Source organism: Prionailurus viverrinus, chromosome D2 (assembly GCF_022837055.1).
Source record: "Prionailurus viverrinus isolate Anna chromosome D2, UM_Priviv_1.0, whole genome shotgun sequence".
Taxonomy (NCBI): Eukaryota; Metazoa; Chordata; class Mammalia; order Carnivora; family Felidae; genus Prionailurus; species Prionailurus viverrinus.
Genome location: NC_062571.1, coordinates 14,059,930 through 14,083,664, shown reverse-complemented (window position 1 = coordinate 14,083,664; position 23,735 = coordinate 14,059,930). Strand labels below are relative to the sequence as shown.

Below are 23,735 nucleotides of genomic sequence, written 5' to 3'. Positions count from 1 at the left end.
TGAAGTTGGACGCTTAACCGACTGCGCCACCCAGGCGCCCCCCAAGAGCAATGTTTGAAGCAAGTGGGTAACCTGACCAAATTTTCATTCTGAAAAGCCTGCTCTGGCTTCAGCATGGAGAATGGATTCAAAGGGAGGCAAGAATGGACGCAGGTGGCCCAGCGAAAGAAGCACTGCACTGGGTCACGGCGGCCTGGACCGAGACAGAATGCTAGAGACAGAAGGGAGGCAAAGGAGAAACCCCTGGGACGGAAGGGCCATAGGAGCTGGTCATGGATCAAGGTTTCTGTTCTGTGCAACTCTATGGAGGGTAGTGCTGTTCACGTAGTTGGAAGATCAAGTGTGGGGAAAATTTGAGGCACATGGTGTCAGACATCCAAGTTCCAGATGATCTACAAACATTCGAGGAGAATGTCTGGAGCAGAGTGGGCTGACTTCTTCTGTAAAGGACCAAACAGTAGTCCTAAAAACGTGGCTCTGCGGGTCGCACAGACTCTGTTACAACCGCTGAACTCTGTCATTTGGCACAAATGTGGCCACAGACAGTATGTAAATAAATGGGCAAGGCTGTGTTCCAGTAAAACCATGAGGCCGAACTTGGCTGTAGTTTGCCAACCCCTGATTTAGCACCTAGGGGAAGGTGTCTGGAATCAATACAAATTAGCCATTACATCAGATAAGTGAAACTGTACCTTAGATACACCTGAAACTAGAAAACAAGGAAAAATGAAGGGGGGTTAAAAAAAAAAAAAAAAAAAGGCCCAGCCTTGAGAAGCACAGACATTTTATGGTTGCATGGGAAGGGAAAGGCTGGAAAGGACACAGGAAAGAGGAAACAGAGGGACGAGAGGAACCTGGAGAGCGTGTCAATGAACCGAAACCAAGGAAGTCATCAAGAGTGTGGATGGGGCCAAAAGAAGAAAGAGCAGGGTGACGACGGACTCTGGACAGTGTCCTCTGCAAAGCGACAGCACTGGACTGCAGGGTCGGTGGGAGGAAGTGGGAAACCCAGCTGTGGAATACGGATGCCCCCTGCAGGAGGTCTGACTACAACACAGGAGTGAGACAGGGGGACCACAGGGGAGGGGCGGGTGGTGCAGTGCAGACATCCATAAACGATGGAGGAGACGTGAGAACATGGAAAGCAATGGAAACCATTTGGTTAAGAAGGAGAGACTGAGTACAGAAGACAGACTGAAAACAGAAGGTTCCTGAGAAGGCAGGGGAAGAGGAGCCAGAGAAAAAGCAGAAGAATGATCTTCAACAAAGATTCAGGTCCTTTATGATACAAGGAGGGAAGAAGTCTCAGATGGATACGGACACAGGCAAATGTGTACCGCTGTGGAGAAGGTAAAGGTATCCCTCTGTGAAGACTTCTGTTTTCTCTAAAAAATAAACGTTGAGGTCCTCGGCTTCCAATAAAGGAAGAAAAGGGTGTAGTGGATATTTGCCTTCATTTGGGTATCTATCCTGAATCCCCTTCCAAGTTTAGGAAATTCTCCCACCTTATAGGTCTCGTGGGAAGCGAAAAATGCCTCATGCATTCCTCTTCCCAGCCTCTTGGCAGCTAAAGAGAAGGTACCTGAGACTTGGATCCAGAAGCATCCACCCTGAACTCTGCACTTGATCTTAGCCAAAAGGCCGAGAAGCGATCACCCTGAACTCTGAATCGAGAACTCTTAACTTATAGGGGCAAAGACCACAGAGGCAATAGGCGTACAACACGTTAGACGGCACGTCATCTCCGGTGGGGTAAACCAACGTCCGCCAATGGACCAGCTCCATGGCATGGCTATGGTGCAGCTGTGGGCCGTTCAACCTCCTTTATTCTTATTTTCCAGCTTTCTGGGCATTCTGCATACCTCCTGATTCCCTACTCCTCCTCTGCTTAAGTTCCCCCCCCCCTTCTTTTTTGAGAGCGAGCGAGCACGTGTGTGCACAAGACAGTGGGGGTGGGGCATGGAGAGAGGGAGAGAGAGAATCCCAAGTAGGCTCCAAGCCCAGCACAGATCCCAATGCAGGGCTCAATCTCACGAACCGTGAGATGATGACCTCAACCAAAATCAAGAGTCAGATGCTTAACCAACTGAACCTCCCAGGTGCCCAAAGTCCCTTCCTGATTCAATCAAAAGTTGTTTTATTTGCTTACAAGGAATACCCCTGACTGACATCCAGAGAAAGAGACCTGACGACAAGATACAAAGTCTGAAAGCTCTTTATGAAGAGAGAGACTGAACTAAGTGGAAAAACGTCACAGAACTGCTGGCATTGCTGGGGCTACAGGAGAGACAGGATGTCTCAGAAGGACACCAGAGCCAACCTGCCTTTCCTGAGACTTCCTGAGGCAGAGCCTCCCCACCGGAGAGCAGACAAAGTAGACGACGTTAATAAAGCAGCAGACAGGGGAAGCAATTCAAGGGAAAATGATGGAGTGTTTTTCTTAGTTCCACGTACACGAAAAGGGGAAGGAGGAGCCAGACGGGGAATCTCACAACAGCGAAAAAGAACGCAGCTTCGGAAATTAAATGGAGTTTGAATTAAAGCTATGTCATTTCTTTTTAAAAAAAATTTTTTTTTAACGTTTATTTATTTTTGAGACAGAGACAGAGCATGAACAGGGGAGGGGCAGAGAGAGAGGGAGACACAGAATCTGAAGCAGGCTCCAGGCTCTGAGCTGTCAGCACAGAGCCCAACGCGGGGCTCAAACTCACGGACCGTGAGATCATGACCTGAGCCGAAGTCGGACCCTTAACTGACCAAGCCCCCCAGGTGCCCCTAAAGCTATGTCATTTCTTACTGGTGTGACAAGTCAATCTCTCTGAATTTCAGTGTCTTCCTAAGTAAATTATAAGAAAAAGAAAAAAAGAAAAGAAAAGCCCGACAGATCTTTCAGGCTGAAGGAGCAGGATGAAGGAGCCCCGGGCTTTAGGGACACGTGGGTTTCAAGCGAGGAGACTGGGAGAAAAGAACGAGAGAAAGGAGATCGATATCAGGGAAAGGTGCTATCATCAGGCCAGGTTTACATGCAGATCGGAAGTGACCCTGTGAGAAAGCCCGGCCGGTGGCTGGAGGGGCAGGGAGCCACGCACATGGGTTTAGAGAGCAGAGCACAGAAAGAGAAGCACCAGGGGCTGAATAAGGATTCTTCTTGTTCTCACACTGAGAGAGATTTCAGTTTATTCCAAACAATGTGGACGGGGCGTTCTTGTATAGATCTCTTCTTTATTAACAAATGTTTGTATTTGAGTACAGCTGACACATTACATTAGTACATTGGTTTCAGGGATTACAGTTCCTAGTGACTCCACGTGATTATACATTATGCTTTGCTCACCAGGAGCGTAGGATTCTTAAGATAAAACCAAGCGTAAGGGTTGAGGGAAGGAAAGAGAACACATCAAAGAAAGAGGGAAGCCGTCCATCAACCTGACAGAGAAGGGGCCACATGGTTCACTGCAGCGGACGTCAGCTGTAGAGAAAGCAGGTGCCAGCATAAAACGTAAGGAAGACGGAGACAGAAAAAGGCGGTCTGGAGCTGTGTATGAAATCCTCAGTATAGGATTTCTGAAAACGTAGTTGACCACAGTCGTTTACGTAAAGGAAGAGAGGAAGGCAAAGTTCACGCATCCGAAAGGATAATTCAGGCATGCCTGGGAAACACCTCAGGCTTCAGGCTTGGTTCTGGACCATCCCAACAAAGCAAGTATCACAATAACAGGAGTCAAGCAACTTTTCTGGTTCCCCAGTGCATATAAAGGTGACATTTACTAGACTCCATGTACACCAGACTATAGTAGACTATGAAGTGTTTGGTAGCCATTATGCCTAAAAATGCAATATGCATACTTTAATTAAAAAATACCGGGGCGCCTGGGTGGCGCAGTCGGTTAAGCATCCGACTTCAGCCAGGTCACGATCTTGCAGTCCGTGAGTTCGAGCCCCGCGTCGGGCTCTGGGCTGATGGCTCAGAGCCTGGAGCCTGTTTCCGATTCTGTGTCTCCCTCTCTCTCTGCCCCTCGCCCGTTCATGCTCTGTCTCTCTCTGTCCCAAAAATAAATAAACGTTGAAAAAAAAAATTAAAAAAAAAAACAAACTTCGCTGCTGGGGCGCCTGGGTGGCTCAGTCAGTTAAGCGTCCGACTTCAACTCAGGTCACAACCTCGCGGTCCATGAGTTCGAGCCCCGTGTCGGGCTCTGGGCTGACAGCTCAGAGCCTAGAGCCTGCTTCAGATTCTGTGTCTCCCTCTCTCTCTGCCCCTCCCCCGTTCATGCTCTGTCTCTCTCTGTCTCAAAAATAAATAAACGTTAAAAAAAAAAATTAAAAAAAATACTTCACTGCTGAAAAATGCTAACCATCACCTGGGCTTTCGGCGAAAGCCAAAAATCACCATAGATCACCATAATAAATGTGATAATGAAAAAGTCTAAAATATGGTGAGGGTTACCAAAATGCAAACACAGAGCCCCACTGTGACTAAGTGCTGTTGGAAAAATGGCACCAGGAGACGTGCTGGATGCAGGGATACCACAAACCTTGCATTTGTCTGGATCACGGTGTCTGTGCAACGTAACAAAGCAAATCACAACAAAATGAGGGGTGGCTGCGGTAAGGGAAAGATGGCACTAAGACAATGGCTGGACAGAAGAAAAGTCAACAGAAGAAGAATGAAGAATGAAGTCCCCCTAAAGTACAAATAAGCATGGGGACAGATGTGACAAAGACAATTTCTTCCCCTGAAACAGAAAGGAAGAGTCATAGGGTAGATCTATTTTTAATTTTTTGAGGAACCTCCACACTGAAAAAATTAAAAATAGATCTACCCTATGACCCAGCAATAGCACTGCTAAGAACTTACCCAAGGGATCCAGGAGTGCTGATGCATAGGGGCACTTGTACCCCAATGTTTATAGCAGCATTTTCAACAATGGCCAAATTATGGAAAGAGCCTAAATGTCTGTCAACTGATGAATGGATAAAGAAGTTGTGGTTTATATACACAATGGAGTACTACGTGGCAATGAGAAGGAATGAAATATGGCCTTTTGTAGCAACATGGATGGAACTGGAGAGTGTTATGCTAAGTGAAATAAGCCATACAGAGAAAGACAGATACCATATGGTTTCACTCTTATGTGGATCCTGAGAAACTTAACAGAAGACCATGGGGGAGGGGAAGGAAAAAAGAAAAAAGGTTAGAGACAGAGGGAGCCAAAACATAAGAGACTCTTAAGAACTGAGAACAAACTGAGGGTTTATGGGAGGTGGAAGGGAGGGGAGGGTGGGTGATGGGCATTGAGAAGGGCACCTGTTGGGATGAGCACTGGGTGTTGTATAGAAACCAATTTGACAATAAATTTCATATTAAATAAATAAAATAAAATAGAACAATTATAACTGGACTGTAATAAAAGTTATATGAATGTGGTCTCTCCCCCCACACACACAAAAAAAAGAAACATAAAGGAAGAGACAGAAAGATACGTTGAGGAAGGAAGGCATCTCCATTTTCACACAAAGCAGAAGGCAAGGTCATTTGTATTAAGAAAAGGAAGTTGCTTTGGGGAACCAAGGAAAAACATTCAGGGCAAGTATTTCGAACTGATGTTTAGAAAGAGTTCATTATTTGCCAGGAGACTGCAATTGTAAACCCTATCACTTATCCATGCCTTAAAAATGATTTGCAAGATACAAGAAATGTCAGGCAGAGAGGAATGGGGTGGGGGTGGGGGATGAGGGTAGAGGTGAAGTAAGAATGGAAATCAGTGGATATTTGTTCTAAGCTGGTGAGGGGGCTCCCTCCCAGTCTCTCCACTTGGCTTGTGTGGAATTTCCCTATTAAAAAACTCTTTTAAAATGTAAAGACTGCATTTAATTCCTCTATGTTCTTATTTTTTTTATGTTTATTTATTTTTGAGAGAGAGAGACAGAGCATGAGTGGGGGAGGGGCAGAGACAGAGAGGGAGACACAGAGTCCAAAACAGGCTCCAGGCTCCAAGCTGTCAGCACAGAGCTCAACATGGGCCTCAGACTCAGGAACTGTGAGATCGTGACCTGAACCTAAGTCAGACGCTCAACTGACTGAGCCACCCAGGCACCCCTCACTGTTCTTATTTCTGAAAACAAACACAGACATTGCTTGGTGAGTAAGGATGGAGAAGGCACCCATTTCTCTTGACTTCCCAGTAACATAAGCCTTTTCCATCCTTACTTTGTGGGAACAGAAGACTGATAACTCAGGAGGAATGCCAGGGATCTCTGTCTCTTCATTTAATTCAGATTTTGCAAAACAGAACACAGGAAGTCAATACATCAGGAACAGGACAACTGACAGGCAAAAACACAACTTTAAAATGAAACAAATCTCCCAGCATAGCCAAAATATTTGAATTTCAAAAATTATGAAAAATCTCTTTTACTTACATAAGAAAAACAATCCCAGAACTTCGGAAGAAACTGAGGAAATTTATGAAGAATCAATATAATAATCCATTCTATAAAATATTTTATGGACGCTTGATTATTGATGAAACCAGCACGGAAAATCTTGTCAATAATTCTATTCAGGAAATTCTGAGAAAAATAAAGTTCATAAATTAAATGGTTATGTTATGGTGATTAACTGTTTTATTTTATTGAGATATAATTGATACACAACACTCAACTTTAAAGTGTACATCATGTTGATTTGATACACTCATGAGCTGCAATATGATTGCCACCATGGCATGACCAAGGCGGGAACAATTAAGATATAGTCTTTTTTTTTTTTTTAATTTTTTTTTTCAACGTTTTTATTTATTTTTGGGACAGAGAGAGACAGAGCATGAACGGGGGAGGGGCAGAGAGAGAGGGAGACACAGAATTGGAAACAGGCTCCGAGCCATCAGCCCAGAGCCTGATGCGGGGCTCGAACTCACGGACCGCGAGATCGTGACCTGGCTGAAGTCGGACGCTTAACCGACTGCGCCACCCAGGCGCCCCTAAGATATAGTCTTGTAGCAACTTCCAAAATGGCTATTGGGGCACCTGAGTGGCTCAGTCAGTTAAGCGTCTGACTTCGGCTCAGGCCATCTCATAGTTCGTGGGTTCAAGCCCCACGTCAGGCTTCTGCTGACAGCTCAGAGCCTGGAGCCTGCTTTGGATTCTGTGTCCCTCTCTCTCTGCCCCTCCACAGCTTGTGCTTTCTTTCTCTCAAAAATGAATGACTAAACATTTAAAAGGAGTCGCATGTTGGGGCACCTGGATGGCTCAGTCAGTTGAACATCTGACTCTTGATCTCGGCTCAGGTCAGGATCTCACAGGAACAGGAGTCTGAGCCTGTTTAAAATACTGTACATATTACAGCTCAACACTAAAATGCATTTAAAAAGAAATACTAGAAACGTTTGACTAGGTTAACTGAGAGTATTTTTTTTGTCTTGGCACAGAAGGGCCCCGAGGACGAGGGGAGTGTTGGGGAGGGGTGGGGGGCACGACAGAGCAGGTGGGCTTGTCAGGAAGAACTTCAGCATGTCTGTTAGGGAGCAGCCACTGCTGAGAATTTTAAATTCTTGTACCTTGTGGTTGCACTTAACTTTCACACCCATCGTGCAAGGCAGGCCACACGTATTCCCCTGTTGCCCAGCGGGGAACTGGAGTTCAGGGAGGCGGGTGTGAGTTTGAGCCCCACGTTGGGCTCTGTGGTGATGTCACAGAGCCTGCTTGGGATTCTGTCTCTTCTTCTCTCTGACCCTCCCCTGCCTCTGCATGCATGTTCTCTCTCAAAATGAATAAATAAACTTAAAAAAAAATAAAAAATAAAAATAAAAAGGGCTGCATGCTTTACCGACTGGAACCCTGAAATAGCTTAAAATTTTAAGTAATTATCAGATCTACAACTCTCTCAACAGCAAACCTAAAAACTGTTCACTGAATCATAATGATAAGGTACTTTCCTGGGTACTTTATAATTTGCTTGGACATAAAGTCTATGAGGAAGGTTATTGCTCTGTATTTTCATAGGGAAAAGAAAAGATTCAGAAAAGTTAAATATTTTTTCAAAACCTGGCAGGTGGCAGAATTCAGATTCAAACCAGCATCCATCAAGATGTCATGGGCTTAAACTTGGAACAGGAAGGACGGATGCCAGAGTCCGCAGGAGGCAAACGAGACCCAGGAGAAGTAGGTCCGGGGCTCCTTTCTCCCTTTGGACTGCACATCACCTGCCCTTACAGCCTCCCCAGTTCTTCTGGCCAAGACCTTAAGCTCCCACATCATCCTCCCTCGCCCCAGCCTTCTTTTCAAAATTGTACTTCCATCTGGGTAAGGGAACATATCTAAGTAGCAGGTAAAAATATGTACACATATATACTTCTGTAACATATAAACACATTTATGATGTATATTTCTTTATTTTAAAGAAGAATCTATCTTCAAAACATTTCTAATTGGCAGAAGAGGAGCAGACAAGCTCATTTGTGGGCCCTGAGACAGCTCTGTAAAATCCGGCTTGGAGTCGGATAGAGCCGGCTGTGAAATTCCACCCCCATCATTCAGCTGCCGCGTTATCGTGCAGGCAGGTCACCCGCCTCCCTGAACTCCAGGGCCCAGCTAGGCAACAGGGGCACACGCATGGCCTGCCTTGCACGATGGGTGTGAAAGTTAAGTGCAACCACAAGGTACAAGAATTTAAAATTCTCAGCACTGGCTGCTCCCTAACAGACATGCTGGAGTTCTTCCTGACAAGCCCACCTGCTCTGTCGTGCCCCCCACCCCTCCCCAACACTCCCCTCGTCCTCGGGGCCCTTCTGTGCCAAGACAAAAAAAATATTCTCAGTTAACCTAGTCAAACATTTCTAGTGTTTCTTTTTAAATGCATTTTAGTGTTTAACTATAATACGTACGGTATTTTAAAAATCAAGTAACATGAAGAGGCCTATGATGAAAATCAGCAGCCCCCACACATCTGCTAAGATTCCTCCCCAGAAAGGACACTTTTAGCCATTTCCTCTTACATTTATCCAAACAATTTACTTGGACATACTTCTGTACTTATAGTTACTTAAGTGTTTATCTCTCACAGATAGAAGGCTTCATAAGTTTGCTATGTTTTTAAAACTCTCCGAAACATTTAAAAGACTTTAGGAGGGAAGACAGGGTATCTGGGTGGCTCAGTGGGTTAAGCATCCAACTTCGGCTCAGGTCATGATCTCGTGGTCCGTGGGTTTGAGCCCCATTATCGGGCTCTGTGTTGACAGCTCAGAGCCTGGAACCTGCTTCGGATTCTGTGTCTCCCTCTCTCTCTGCCCCTCCCCTGCTTGCATTCTGTCTCTCTCTCACTCACTCAAAAATAAATAAACATAAAAAAAAAAAAAAGACCTTAGGAGGGAAGAACAGGAAACTCTGAACATTTTGCATTCAAAAATGCTTTTTAAAATTGTGTGAGATATACCTAACTTTCCAATAATGATCTATTTTCTTTTTTTTAATTAAAAAAAAATTTTTTTTAACGTTTATTTATTTTTGAGACAGAGAGAGAGCAAGCATGAACGGGGGAGGGTCAGAGAGAGAGGGAGACACAGAATCCGAAACAGGCTTCAGGCTCTGAGCGGTCACCACAGAGCCTGACGCGGGGCTTGAACTCACGGGCCGCGAGATCATGACCTGAGCCGAAGTCGGCCGCTTAACCGACTGAGCCACCCAGGCGCCCCAATGATCTATTTTCTTAACAGGAATCCTAAGCAAAGATGATCAGAGAAATCAGACAGATTCCATTCACTCTTCCTCAGGGAAGAGAAAAGTAACTGGACAAAGACTGTTGTAATAGATTAAGATCTTGGCCTTGGCTTAGCTGGTTTATATGATCACAGAATTCATGAAATTAAGGGGGGGGGGGGGAATCAGCCATGGGAAATGACTATCTCATCCAAAACAGCAGCACTCCAAAGTAACTTAGCTGTGGGAAATGAGAAGTGAACGGACCTATATTTTCTAATCAAATGGCACACCAGACATTAAACAGTTATGATGTTATTTACATTAGGTAAGAAAAAAAGGAGAAAAAATATTAAGTAGTGCCACGTAAACTAGTTTCCAATTTATTTCTACGATGCTAATTGCCTTAGGATTCTTTCCACTAAACAAAAACAGAATAACAAAACAAATGAGTAACTTCAATTTTAAGAACTGAAGAATAAGTTTTAAGATTACTTTCTCACTATTAAAACAGCACATGACAGTTTTTACTATTTTTTGTTCCGTATCAAAACATCATGCTTAAAGGTACCGATGGAATACAAATTATACCTGATCAAACCTGGGGAAAATCACCAGTAGCGCCTGCCATATTCGGTTCTTCACTCTGTGCTGTTGAGAATTCACATAGTATCGGGTTCTGGACTTGGACACCAACTCATCCTGGGGTGGGGAGAGGACAAGGATCACATTACCCACTGAATTTGTGATCGGTGAGAACAAAACCAATGACAACTTCAAATTTAAAAGGTGTCAACAGTGCAGAGGCACTCACGACCCCTCCCCGAAGGCAGAGAGGAAGGTAAGTAAAGACGCTTTCTTATGAACACTTGATTTCCCTTAAACACCATGAATTTAGTTGCTTGTGTTCATTTATCTGCCTTTCAAGTTAGAAAAGGGATCATAAAACTGTAGTGGGCACAAAAAGTATTTGGAAATATCTGTCTGTGCCTTTGTGGCCACTTTAATGTGGAGATACGGGGTCACGGGAGTGAGGAGAGACGGAGACAGTTGACACGGTTTACGATGCACCAATATACGCGCTTCTCAGCTGCTGCCTCTGTGTCCTGTGGAAGTTGGCGGTAATGGTATCTGCAGTTTGGTGTGAACACCATTAAGGGAGACACCAGAGAATGGCAGCAGGGGGACTCTTCCATTTCTTGCTTGTGATGGTCCGTGCTGTCTAAATTCAGCCAACTGCCAGGCTGACTTTTGTTCTATAACTACTAGTGCTTAGCTGCTGAGTTATGGTTGCAATAAAGAGCGTGCTAACATTTTCATGGGGCACCTGGGTGGCTCAGTCAGTTAAGCGTCTGACTTCAGCTCAGGTCATAATCTCACAGTCTGTGGGTTTGAGCCCCGTGTAGGGCTCTGTGCTGCCGGCTCAGAGCCCCCTCTCTCTCTGCCCCTTTCCTGCTCACACTCTCTCTCAAGAATAAACATTAAAAAATTTAAAAAAAAAAGTGTGATAACATTTTCAAATGTCCTAGCAATGAAAAAGTAGGTCATCCGCTATCTCCAAACCCAGTCACCGAATGTAGACAATCCTCATCTACTTGATAAATTCTGTGATCTTTCTTCACTGATCCCATCCTATGCATGTCAATATGTATACAATTTCATGACAATAGCTAAGTTAATGTAGATTTTAATGCCTCCTGACGACGATTAAGATCTCACAGCCTCCTCTCTTGCCATGATTTCTTTGGGGACATTTTCTTCTGAAAGAGGTGATTCAGGTTTCATGTCCTACTCAGCCTGGATGCAGCTAAGCATGGAACCATCACTAGGGCGATCACACAGCACGCTGGAGCATCACTGGCCCAGTACACTTGCCACGGGCCTCACTGGAGTCACCGTCCTCACTTGGAAATGCTAACATTCCCTCTTCGGCTCAAAATTTCCTGTCCTTTCACTTGTTCCACTCAATGAACTCTTTTATTCAGAAACATTTTTCTTTTCTCTGCCAGTCCATCAATCTCTCTAGTTTCTTGCACCTCCTGACCCACCCTGGGCCCAAGAACAATCTCTACGCTATCTTCAAGAGCACATTCAATTTCTTTCACTATACCCTCCAACCCATTTGCAAATTCCCTACTTTTGAAACAACCCAGTGGTCTTATGTAATCTGATCCTACTTTCAAGTTGCCAGGCACTGCTGAAGAAAAGAAAAATCATCTGCTCCAACCGACTTCATCGAAAGCATGTATTCTGGGCCCTGACCGCCACTAGACCGGTGGTCTCCAAGTCTATAGAGTTTCAGGATCACCTTGAGGGCTCCTTCAAACAGACTGCTGGCCCACCCCCAGAGCTTCTGATTCGGCAGAAGGCAGATGGGGCCCTGGAATCTGCATTTCTAACATGTTCCCTGGTGATTAAAGCTGCCAGTCCAGAGAACACACTTTCAGAATGATTCCACTCATAAATGGAATCTAAAAAAACCACACCAAAACAAACAAACAAACAGCAGAATGGGAACTCCAAATACAGAGAACTGATGGCTCCCAGAGGGGACGGGGGTGGGGGGCTCGGTGAAACGGGTGAAGGGGAGAGGGAAATACAGGCTTCCAGTTATGGCATGAGTAAGTTGTGGGAATAAGAAGCAGAGCATAAGAACAGCCAATGACATGGTAAGAGTGATGGAGCAGGACAGGTCACAGCTACACTTGTGGTGAACACAGCATAACGTAGAAACCTATCCAATCGCTAAGTTGTACACCTGACGCTAATCTAACATCGTGCCAACTACACCCAATTAAGAAAGAATTACTGTGTTCGACCATCATTTTGCTTTTCTCAAGTCTCGTCCCATTCCTATTTCCACAAAAACAAGTTAAAATCTTTCCTACTTTCCCAAAGCCTTTAACCCGGTCCAGTTTTTTCACTCTGACCATGTGATCTTTCCCACTTCAACAATCCTTCAACCTTCCTCACTCCGCTTTCTGTCTCCGGCCTTCATCTTCTCGTATCCGAGGAAGAAAGGTCCTTGGGTTTCCTTCAGAGATTCATCAAATCAGTTTTTTTAAAGTACTATTCTTGCGTTTCGTGCGTGTCCGCTACCCCTTCACTCCACTGCAATCCGGCCCTACCCAGTGGGCTTCCAAAATCTCAGAAATGCCTCCCAGCTTCTCTCCTCGGCGCCCCACCTGCTCTCAGCTACAGTGGATGCCACTGGTAACAGCCCCTAGACACAGCTTGTGGTGGAAAAGAAGAGGCTCTGAGTTTGAACTTGTGCTCTGAGATTAAAGGTTATAATCATGGACAAATTCAGAGGTTTCTATGCCAAATTTTCTACAGATGAGGTTTTTCTTTTTTCTTTTTTTAATGTTTATTTTTGAGAGAGAGAGAGAGAGAGACAAAGCATGAGGGGGAGGGGTACCGAGAGAGGGGGACAAGGATCTGAAGCGGGCTCTGAGCTGACAGCAGTGAGCATGGTGCAGGGCTTAAACTCACGAACCATGAGATCATGACCTGAGCTGAAGTCAATGTTTAACCAACTGACCCACCCAGACGCCCCCTGTAGACAAGAGTTTTAAATGAGATCAGTCAAGAACACTAGCAACACCAGGCCAGCACCATCTAATTCTGCTTCTATTCTCCTTTCTCAGACCTCTTTTTCATGATCTTTCTCTGGTTCTTTTTCCTATCAACATACTTCAAATGTCAGTGTTTTCTAAATTCCCATTTTTAGCCTCCTCCTAGACGTTCTTGTCTTCAAAGTTTCAGCTATCACCAGGTAGGATGGCTTCCATTTCTTTCCCAAATATCATACTCCTGTCTGTTACTGGGTAATTTCACATGGAGGCCCCAACGCAACTCAAATGTAATATACCCAACACTAAGTTATATTCTCAGATTTTCTCTTTTACCTGACCGAAATTGGGATAAGGGACTGAAACACACCAATATGTTTAAGTTAAAAAATAAAATAAAATAAAATAAAATACATCACTGATCACCATTAGAAGAAACTAGAATACACTAGGAAGCTAATTTAGTTCATTATTTTGAAAACTGGTAAGTAACAGGAAAAAAGCAAGCATTTATCCTGCCTTTCCTATAGGAAACATATCTCAGGGTATCTAAATACCTCATTTTGGGTACACAGGAACTTCAGCCAATAGATGAAAAAGGAATAAAACAATTAGAGTATCACCATTTTGAAAGAATTAATGGAATGAGACAATTCATCAATGACTAACATCCCAAAAGAAGAGACAGCCAAATACTCTAAGCTTCCTGATGGATGTACACTCTTGCTCCACCTCTACCCCCAAAAGGAAAATCAAACCTAAATCTGATCAAGGCTCTAGATCTCAATACCATCTTGTATGAAGGGGTCAGAAAAACATTGTAAATGGCACCACAGAAATTCAAACAGCAAAATCCAGTTTGTGGAAGTCTCTACAATGAAAACAATCCGCTTTCTGCAAAAAATACATTCAAGTTTAAAAAGAATGAGGAGGGGTATCTGTAGATTAAAGGACATTAGAGACATCTCAACCAACTGAAGGAATGGACCTTATATGGGGCCATGTTTCAAACAAACTGACAAAAATGTAAAGCAATCAGGTAGATTTAAACACTGACTGGATTATTTGATAATACTAAGGCATTATGAATTCAGGTGTGAAAATGGTATTGTGGGTGTGGCTAAAAAAAGAATTCTCATCTTTTTGAGATACATACTGAAACGTTTAGAAATAAAACTCATGTCTGGGATTGGCTTCAAAATGATGTGTGCTGGGGGGAATGTCAGACCCGACAAGACTGTCCATCGCTGATAACTGGGCCAGGAACGGCTCACTTTGGAAGCTACTTCGACTAAATCTTTGCAAGTTCCCAGTAAAAGGTAAGCAGAGAGCTACCTACACAGGCCTCAGTAAAGCCTAAAGAACTAGAAGAAGAGCGAGCGGGCTGCAAAGGCCAGGTGCTCAGTAGCTGCTTTCCCACGGGGTGGCCAGGCCACCGTGAGCCTGGAGCCAGGCAGTGGGGGCCCGATGCACTCACGGCGCCTCTTTCCAAAGCAGGTCTTCCGTGGCACCAGGCGGCCCTTGAAGATCTGCCCAGGCGGCCACCACATCCTCTTGCTCCGGTTCCCTCTATCCGTCCATGCACTCGAAACGATGTGCGTGTCTACACACGTGCGTGTCACCTACGATGACACGTTAGACACACGGTTGTCTAAGCAGTGACACGGTGGTGTGGAATTCCACCCTCTGTGGCTCCGGCACTTTAACCACGACCGTGTATTAATTCTAACCGAGATCTTTGCTACAACTTCAACCTTCACCTCGGTTTTCAAACGCCAACCGTGTTTCTGCGTCTTCCCTCTAGAAATGATCCTGCCTCCTGGCCCAGAACACAAGGGCGTCAGGCGTTCCCTCCTTTCACACAGACTCAGTGCCGCCCCCCTGCTCTGTTCCCCAGCTCGGAGGACGCGGTGTCCCTCCGGACTACAGCTACCCAGCCCACCCCGGTCTGAGTACGATCCTTTTTCACTTTCTCTAGGATTATTCTTTCATTTTTTATTTTCAAATTACCTTTTTCATGTATTATGTGCTCTGCTCAGTTTTCTTCATCTTCGAAAAACAACTCCCGGGCCTGAGCAAGTGGCTAACATAACTTTTTGGTCTTTGCTTTTCCAGCTCTTAAATAAAGCTAATCCTTCTGTTGGACGTTAGGGCCAATCTAGACTATTCAAGGATTTTCTTAAAAAATATAGTTCGTGTGCCATAAAAATCACCATTTTAAAGTGTCCAATTCAGTGGGTTTGTGTGTATTCACAAAGCTGTGCAACCATCACCACTGTTTATTCCAGAACATTCTCATCACTCTGAAGAGAAGTCCTGTGCCCATTAGCATTTGCTTCCCGATCTCTCACCCTGACCCTGCAGCCACTAATCTATTCTGTCCCTACAGTTTTCCCTATCCTGGACACTTCATATAAATGGAATCGCACAGTATGTGGCCCTTTATGATGGGCTTCTTTTCACCTAGGGCAACGACTTCAAGGTTCACCAACGTGGCTACTTTCAGTCTGTCTGTTCTAAGAGCCAGCCTGGTGGATGCGAAGCGGCTACTAGAGGATTTCGCCTGTGTGACCACCCTGGCCTCTCCACTACTGTCATCCGCCCCCCACCCCGATCATTTCCTTCAACATACAAACAAGCCCCTGACCCACGCCCTCCTCCAGACACCATCCCGTTACCCCCTCTCATCAGAGCGAACTCAAGAGTGCCTCTGCTCATCTCCACTGGCTCCACAACCATTTTCTTCTCAGCCCTTCCATCGAGGCTTATTCTCACCATCCCAGTCAAAGGTCTTTGTAGAGGTGGCCAACGACAGCCTTCTTGCCGAATCCCACGGACGATGGGCATCCTCGTGTCCCTCCACACCTCCAGCCAGCACTTCCCTCATGTGGCCTGGGGACACCAGCCTCTCCCGGCGTCCTCCAGCCTCACTGACAATGCACCCAGAGTTCTGTCCAATGTCACCTATCAGAGAGGCCCTCTCTGACGCTCCAAATAGCTGTCCCTTGTCCTTATTCTGCTTTTCTTTGAAACACTCTTATATCTCATATCACGTATCAGTGTTCACTAGGATACATCTGTGTGTTCTATCTGATGGAGTATCCTGCAACTCTAAAGTCTACTCATCCTTCAGGAAACCAGTAAAACACTATTTCTTCAGAGACCTGCCCACCGACTCCAACACTGCAAAGAAGGGAATTTTTACATTAAAAAAAACCCACTTCCTAGATTGTACCTGACGCTGATCTGCTATCTGCAGAACATAAATGCATGATGAACACTGTTATTTCAGTACAAGTGGCTTAAGTGGGTGCTATGGCCATCAGTTATAACCCAGCTTGGCCCAGAGGTGACAAAACAGACCGGGACTCCATCTATCTCAGCCTCAAATTCAGAAGAGAGCATTAGATTTAACTTTGCTCCTTTTACCTTCCTCCTAGATTTATAAATGGTTTTGCAAACAAAAAAAAAAAATCAGTTTTTTTTTTTTTTTAATTTTTTTTTTCAACGTTTATTTATTTTTGGGACAGAGAGAGACAGAGCATGAACGGGGGAGGGGCAGAGAGAGAGGGAGACACAGAATCGGAAACAGGCTCTAGGCTCCGAGCCATCAGCCCAGAGCCTGACGCGGGGCTCGAACTCACGGACCGCGAGATCGTGACCTGGCTGAAGTCGGACGCTTTAACCGACTGCGCTACCCAGGCGCCCCAAAATCAGTTCTTCAAATCACGCCACTTCCTAAATTTTTTACCTTTTTATTCCATTTCTTATATAAAGCAATGTATGGATATATGACTCTAAACATAACCGCTTTTGACTGGTACTAGGAAATACACTGAGCAAAGTTTAGAAAGTACAGGGAAAATATTCTTCTTCTCTAAAACCAAACAATTGGACAATCGCTAATGTTTAACTAAAAACGTGTTTGTTTCTTGATAAAAAATATTCAGAATACTACCGTGTTGACATAGTTAGCTATCAAGAACAAAGATTTAAAGTATAAAATAAGGCATATTTACTTTATCTAATAGCTTGATTGCAAGATCTTCCACAAACAACTTATGAGACATATTTGAGCCATCTAATAAACACAGGAATTTGACAGCACAAATTCTCACATAATGGTCTTCTCTTTTAGTACTAAAAAAACGTAAAATGACAAACTATGTTAATACATTTTCAAAACAGAAAAATAGGTCACGTATTCGTTTCAAAATATCAAAACCTTCCAAAGATTTCTAAAATTAAGGAGCTCCGTACTTGATGACTATGCTTTTTCATAGTTTAGGATAACGCAAGATGACAAATGGATATATCAAAAAGAGAGCCTGTACTGAAGGTCCGAATGAGCACAAATTCACCCAGACTTCTGGTAAAACAGTGCACACACACCACCCATCCTGGGTCAGTAAGATCTCTGTGGACAGAACAGATCACACAGCTCATGAAATGGTTCCTTAAAGACGACCACGGACACCTGTTTGCTGGGGGGCATGAACGCACATCAAACACCCGATCACTCGTCTTTACTGTGCACACAGTGTATGCACGTTCTCCGAGTGCTGGGCAAACTCAGGAGCAGTGCACGCTCTGAGCAACCTGTATGTTCAGTATCCACATGTGGGAAGATCAGTTAAGTGACATTGTTAATACATGTTTCCAAAGCTCATTAGAGCTGTTATAACGTCGGCAAATGTCACTTTAACAACAAAACATTCGTCTAGTAGAGACCAAAGTATTTTGAAACCATCAAATAAAAAATTTCACTTTTATTGCTACTTTCAACCAGCCAAGAAAACAAAAAATCAGTTAAACAATTAACAATGAAAAATGTATTAAATATAAGAGTGGCAAGTGATTTAAAAAACAGCTATAACTTTTGGAATAATTAACACTGTGATACCTATATGCAATTATCATTTGTGCATTTTTTATGAACATCTAAACACACATTTTTGAAAATTATGTGAAAAAAAAATTTTTAAAAGGCTACTTGACAAGCTTTAAAAAAATTAATTCAGAGGTTAGATAAGAACGGTCTTACCCCAGAAATCAAAACTTTAGGGCCTATTCCAGAAGTAATTTTATTTTTATGTGTAGTATGTTGACTTGTTAAATGGTAAGTTGTGACCAAAACTAAGAGAATACTATGTGTATGTTGATGACCACCCCTCCACCTAAAAAAGAAAAGGGATTGGGGTTTTGAGATCCCCGTAGTCACTTTCTTATTTATACTGGATTTTGCAGTAAAATGTGTTTTTCTCCAAGAAAATTCTCATTTATTCCCATCAAGAATGTGATATTGGGGCACGTGGGTGGTTCAGTCAGTTAAGCATCCGACTTCGGCTCAGGTCATGATCTCATGGTTTGTGGGTTCAAGCCCCGCATCGGGCTCTGTGCTGGCAACTCAGAGCCTGGAGCCTGCTTCAGATTCTGTGTCTCCTTCTGTTTGTCCCACCCCCGCTCATGCTGTCTCTCTCAAAAATAAACATTAAAAAAAAAAAAAAAAATTAAAAAAAAAGAATGTGATAACATTGTAAAAAGATGTCTTCCAATGTCATTTGCTATGATTTCTTCTCACTTTTTCTTCATCTTCAAAACATTTTTTGAGCTTATCAAATTTTAGTAAAAAGTTTTACATCTAGAGAAAATATATTAGCCAGGGAATGTAATTTCTAACATGCTTTTGAAGGCTCTTTCACTATCTTATAGATATCACTGGGAAACACTTATTAAATGTAACAAACACAGGATGTCTCTCATCTGATGTTAAATTTTGAATATTCCATTTATATCAAGACACGGAAAATCCACCATACTTACTTTTCTATAACAGTGTTGGCTGCACAATCATGGCCAAGATTTTCTATGTAGGTCTGCACATCCTGAATAAGTCTTCCCATAAAAAATATTTGACAAAGAACAGGTTTTAGACAGGAAAATATTAAAACCCCAAATTTAAAGTTAACTAATACTTTATATCTGTCTAATTGAAAGCCTCAAAGTAGGGGCACCTGGGTGGCTCCGTCAGTTGAGCGTCTGACTCTTGACTTTAGCTCAGGTCATGATCTCACGGTTCATGAGTTCGAGTCCCACATCAGGCTCCATGTTGACAGTGTGGAGCCTGCTTGAGATTCTCTCTCTCTCTCTCTCTCTCTCTCTCTCTCTCTCTCTCTCTGCCCCTCCCCCACTCTCTCACTCTCTGAAAATAAACTTAAAAAATAAATAAAATAAAAATTTGAAAGCCTCAAAATAAAGACATAATCCTACTCAAGTAGGTACTTAATAGAAATGAAGACAGGTTGAAAATGGTATCTTTTACCTTTGATCACGCCTGAACACAGTTCCAAATATACAGGCCTCAAGGACAAGTTCGCTGTAATTTTTAGCAGTTGATAAAGACACTTGGGACACATTTGAAGCAGAAACTATCCAAGATTTGCAGCAATAACTTATCAGTGTATTGAAGACTCCAGTTTTTATAGCAGACATTTCAATTATCTTGTACATAATCTGGAATGAAATACAATGGTCATTTTATTCTTTGATCCATTTAGGTTAAAAAAAAAAAAGTGTTGCTAAAACAACTTGTTTGATGCCTTCCAATGACAGTTTCAACCTAACCATAGAGGATAAAAAGTTAAAAATTCTTTATCGTTAAAAGTTTTCCAAGATGACTGATAATCACAGAATGCTTATTTTTCATTCCTCGGTAATAAAACTAAATGCAATTTCACTGACAGTGATATTCTCCCCAGACTCTCCAACAGAAAAAACTGTCCAAAGTAATAGAATGGAAGGGAGAAAAATCTCTCACCCTTTATATTTTCAGTTTCCTTTGCATTTTGTCACCGCCTCCCTCCCTTCTCTGAGGCAGCAAATACCCTGGTCTCTAGGTGTGTACTGTGGGACAGGCAAGGACAGAGAGGCAGTGCAGGGACCGCAGCATCATAAAAGGACTTCATTTTCCATTTCCCCCTCTGGATAACAAGGTCTACACGAGTTCCTAGACATGACGTCCTTCCACCACGATACGTCCCCTACCGTGTATCAGTGGTTGCAAACGCCAATGCCTTCAGGAACCAGGAAGACCTTTTGATTACGGTTATATTCAGAGAATTGTTCCTTTATACAAGAAAAGCAACAGCACCCGCGTCAGGCTCTGGGCTGATGGCTCAGAGCCTGGAGCCTGTTTCCGATTCTGTGTCTCCCTCTCTCTCTGTCCCTCCCCCGTTCATGCTTTGTCTCTCTCTGTCCCAAAAATAAAATAAACGTTGAAAAAAAAAAATTTTTAAAGAAAAGCAACAGCATAAATGTGGTGACAGAGGGCACCTGCCGTCTGCCATTGATCTCCAGGATGGTCAAGGACTGGTTGTGGAGAAATGCAAGGGGCGTGCCCTATCTGGAGTAGCTCCTAGGGCAGCTCCTAGGAGTGGCCAGGTCATCCAATTCTCCAGCATTCCAAGAGAAGGGAAACACAGACTTTCATGCAAATTGCCTAATTCTTAAAAGTTGGCAACTAATTAAAAAAACTTCTTAAGCATTATATGAATCAAAGTAAGTTTCTGTGGCACGTGTGGTTCACAGGCTACCCTTTTGCACAGCTCTTCCATTTAACAGGTTCTGTTCTTACTCATGACACTGAAGAAGGTTCAAAATACATACTGACTGACTGAATACATAACAGCAAATCTAATACGTAATCACAAATAGAACTCTCTTCTTCCTCACGTGCTACAGGTCACACAAATTAAAAAAACAAAAAGTTACCTCCTTTTAACCTAAAGTAGTCAAATTCATAAAAACAGAAAGTGGAACGGTGGTTGCCGGGGGAGGGAGAGAAGGGGAGCTGTTTCATGAGTACAGAGTTCCAGTTCAAGTTCAAAAAGTTCTGGAGACCTGTTACAACATGACCATACTTAACTCTACTGAACTTGAAAAATTTAAGATGGTACATTTTACATTATGCATTTTTACCCCAATGTAAAAAAAGTTACCTCTTTTATTTTGAAGTATGCCTGGCCCTTGATTTTTGCAGCAGTGCTAAGAACTTTGGTATCAAAAACAAATTGAACGAAAGCTTTTAAATTAGACCAGAATACCAGCTGAGTGTTGCTTAAAGCAGATATAATTTTCCAAGCCATGTCAAAGGACTCCACACAGAGTGATTCAGAGGAGGTCAAAAGCTGGTAGGAAAAAAAAAAAAAAAAGAAAGAAATAAAAAAAAGAAATACATAATTATCTCTTAATTTCAGAAACTGATCTCTGTTCTGTAGTTATTCTTCACTTCAGGTCTCACTTTCTCTCACCTTGGGAACCAAAATTTTCATGCAGTGGAACACAGGCAGGACCTGATCCGAGGGCAGGACTGTGAGGGCTTCGAGAGCGGCCTGCAGGGTCCTTACTGGCATTTGGACGGCAGGTAGGATGGGTTCCAGAATTTCACCCTCTGAGGTTGGTATCAGGGTGTGATATTTCTTCAGCAAGAAAGAGAGGCAGACCCACTGATCATGGATATATTGTGCAACTATTTTCCCCCATCCTTGGGAAGACGAGGATTCTTCGCAAAGACTGAAACAAAAGATGAAGTCACTGCCCCAGGCCTCCGCCAGTCTGTGTCGGCTTCTTCTGCATGTAGTGCACTATCCTCACGGGGGGAGAAATTCAACAGTCATTATTAAATAGCCCGTCTACCGAAAAGCAAGGGAACCACAGAAACCTCAGTTTTCTAACTCTGAAGGTAGGTGTTTTCATTCACTTTAAGGGGATTCACCGAGAACCGCGTGCAGTCGGGTCAGTGGGTTTCCGGTAACAGAGACGAGTAACGCGAGAACATGGGCTCATCCTGAACGCAGCCTCATCTCCAAATTCCCATCCCCGATAAACAAGGTTGGGCCATCGCTCATTATCTCAATGACTAAAAGCAAAACTGAAACTGTAAACGTGAGCAGAAAGACGCCCTTCGTGTAGAAGCTGTCCTCCAGGGTGCACACGCCTACCTGCTCTCCTCCTCTGCGTGGGGCTTCTGCAGCGTGTGATTGAGCGGGAGAGCGGAGAGGAACCTCTCCGTGGGCCCAGCCTCCAGAGAGCCGAGCTGCAGTTCCGGCGTCCGGTCGGTGGCCTCACACACCGTGGCCAAGGCAGCCATGCTAATGACCCTCTGGACCTGCGCGCCCAGCGTGGGCTCCTGAGGGGGAAACGGAACAATCTTATTTCACGTGGGCCACTCCCACCCAGGCAGGACCCGAGAGCCCAGCCTACGGACGCCTCACACCCTCCCGTCCCCCTCCCAGCGACCGCCCATCAGCGAGAACAAGAGGGAACCCGACACCGCACGTCAGGTTCGTTCGCTTCGCCACTTCCGTACAGATGGGCGGTGAACAAATGTAAGGTGGCAATAAAAATTCAGCAGTTCCGACTAAGAAGACAACTGGATCGCTTCGATTTGGGGGGTGGGTCCCTGGAAGCAGTCCCGTGACGGATGAGCCGCACACAGAGCCCGCGAGTATACGTGAAGCAGCACTTCTCCATCTTTTTCCTACCCACGCACGCATTCGGACACATTTCTACGGGGGAGTCTCGCTTTCACTGTCTGGCTGGAGTGTGTGAAGGGAGACAAGGCTCCAGGCGTACATGCAAATAATTCCTCCGCTCAGCTGTTAGCTGCCTCGGGAGAGGGGACACAGCACTGCGACCAGGAGCTACTCATGAACCACCGGGAAGAGGTCTGAATCCCGGCTCTGAACTCGATACCGGTTTGCCTGTGGACACGGCGCACCTTAGCTTTCTCACCTGTAAAATGGGGAAATAATAGAATCCACCCTTCAGTGTTACTGTGACGGTTAAACAGATGCGAGGATTTCACGGGTAGCGCTTGATGCTCTACGGGCAGGAGCGCAAAGGAAGGAAACCAACACAGCCTGGCGTCGCACTGAGACGGGAAACCCACTACCACCACCACCGAAGCCAGGAGCGCAGGCCAGAATCCAACACACGGAAAACAGCTGCATTCAGAGTCTGAAAGAGGGCTCCCCAATACTACCAGCCCGAGAGGACCTCTCTGCTACTCATTCCGTTCCTCCCCCCCAACCCCCCGTAAAATAAATCCACTATCTCTACGGATAAATTGTGCGTAGCGACACTGTCACCACAAGAAGTAAAATTCAGTGTTACTTGTAGTCTGTATGGTCCCTGTTAACCTTAACATAATTCAGTGAATTACTAAAACAAGCCATCTTTTAAGAATCACTGTGATAGGGTTCATGATTTTGGTCTACATTCAAAGCTCACAAAGTCCTCTCATGGCGCGAATGCATTAATACATACTGGACAGGATGCTGAAGTACTAATCAGGCTTCCTTTTCATTTTCTTTCGGGACAGTTCCTAAAAACAACTTTAAAAACTACATTATTGGGCGCCTGGGTGGTGCAGTCGGTTAAGCGTCCGGCTTCAGCCAGGTCACGATCTCC

General features: G+C 44.2%; 1 protein-coding gene across 3 annotated transcripts in view; it reads right to left on the bottom strand.

Moving 5' to 3' along the window:
• Positions 1–23,735, bottom strand: part of TARBP1 (TAR (HIV-1) RNA binding protein 1) — a 97,085-nt gene that overhangs the window by 19,826 nt on the left and 53,524 nt on the right. For all 3 annotated transcript variants that reach the window (XM_047824995.1, XM_047824996.1, XM_047824994.1), the window contains exons 15-22: positions 22,265–22,452; positions 21,575–21,836; positions 21,263–21,451; positions 19,588–19,778; positions 19,089–19,160; positions 17,285–17,405; positions 10,285–10,395; positions 6,421–6,570 (exon numbers count right to left, since the gene is read on the bottom strand). In XM_047824995.1, the coding sequence (XP_047680951.1) occupies positions 6,421–6,570; positions 10,285–10,395; positions 17,285–17,405; positions 19,089–19,160; positions 19,588–19,778; positions 21,263–21,451; positions 21,575–21,836; positions 22,265–22,452 (1,284 nt within the window). The remainder of the gene's footprint in view (positions 1–6,420; positions 6,571–10,284; positions 10,396–17,284; positions 17,406–19,088; positions 19,161–19,587; positions 19,779–21,262; positions 21,452–21,574; positions 21,837–22,264; positions 22,453–23,735) is intronic.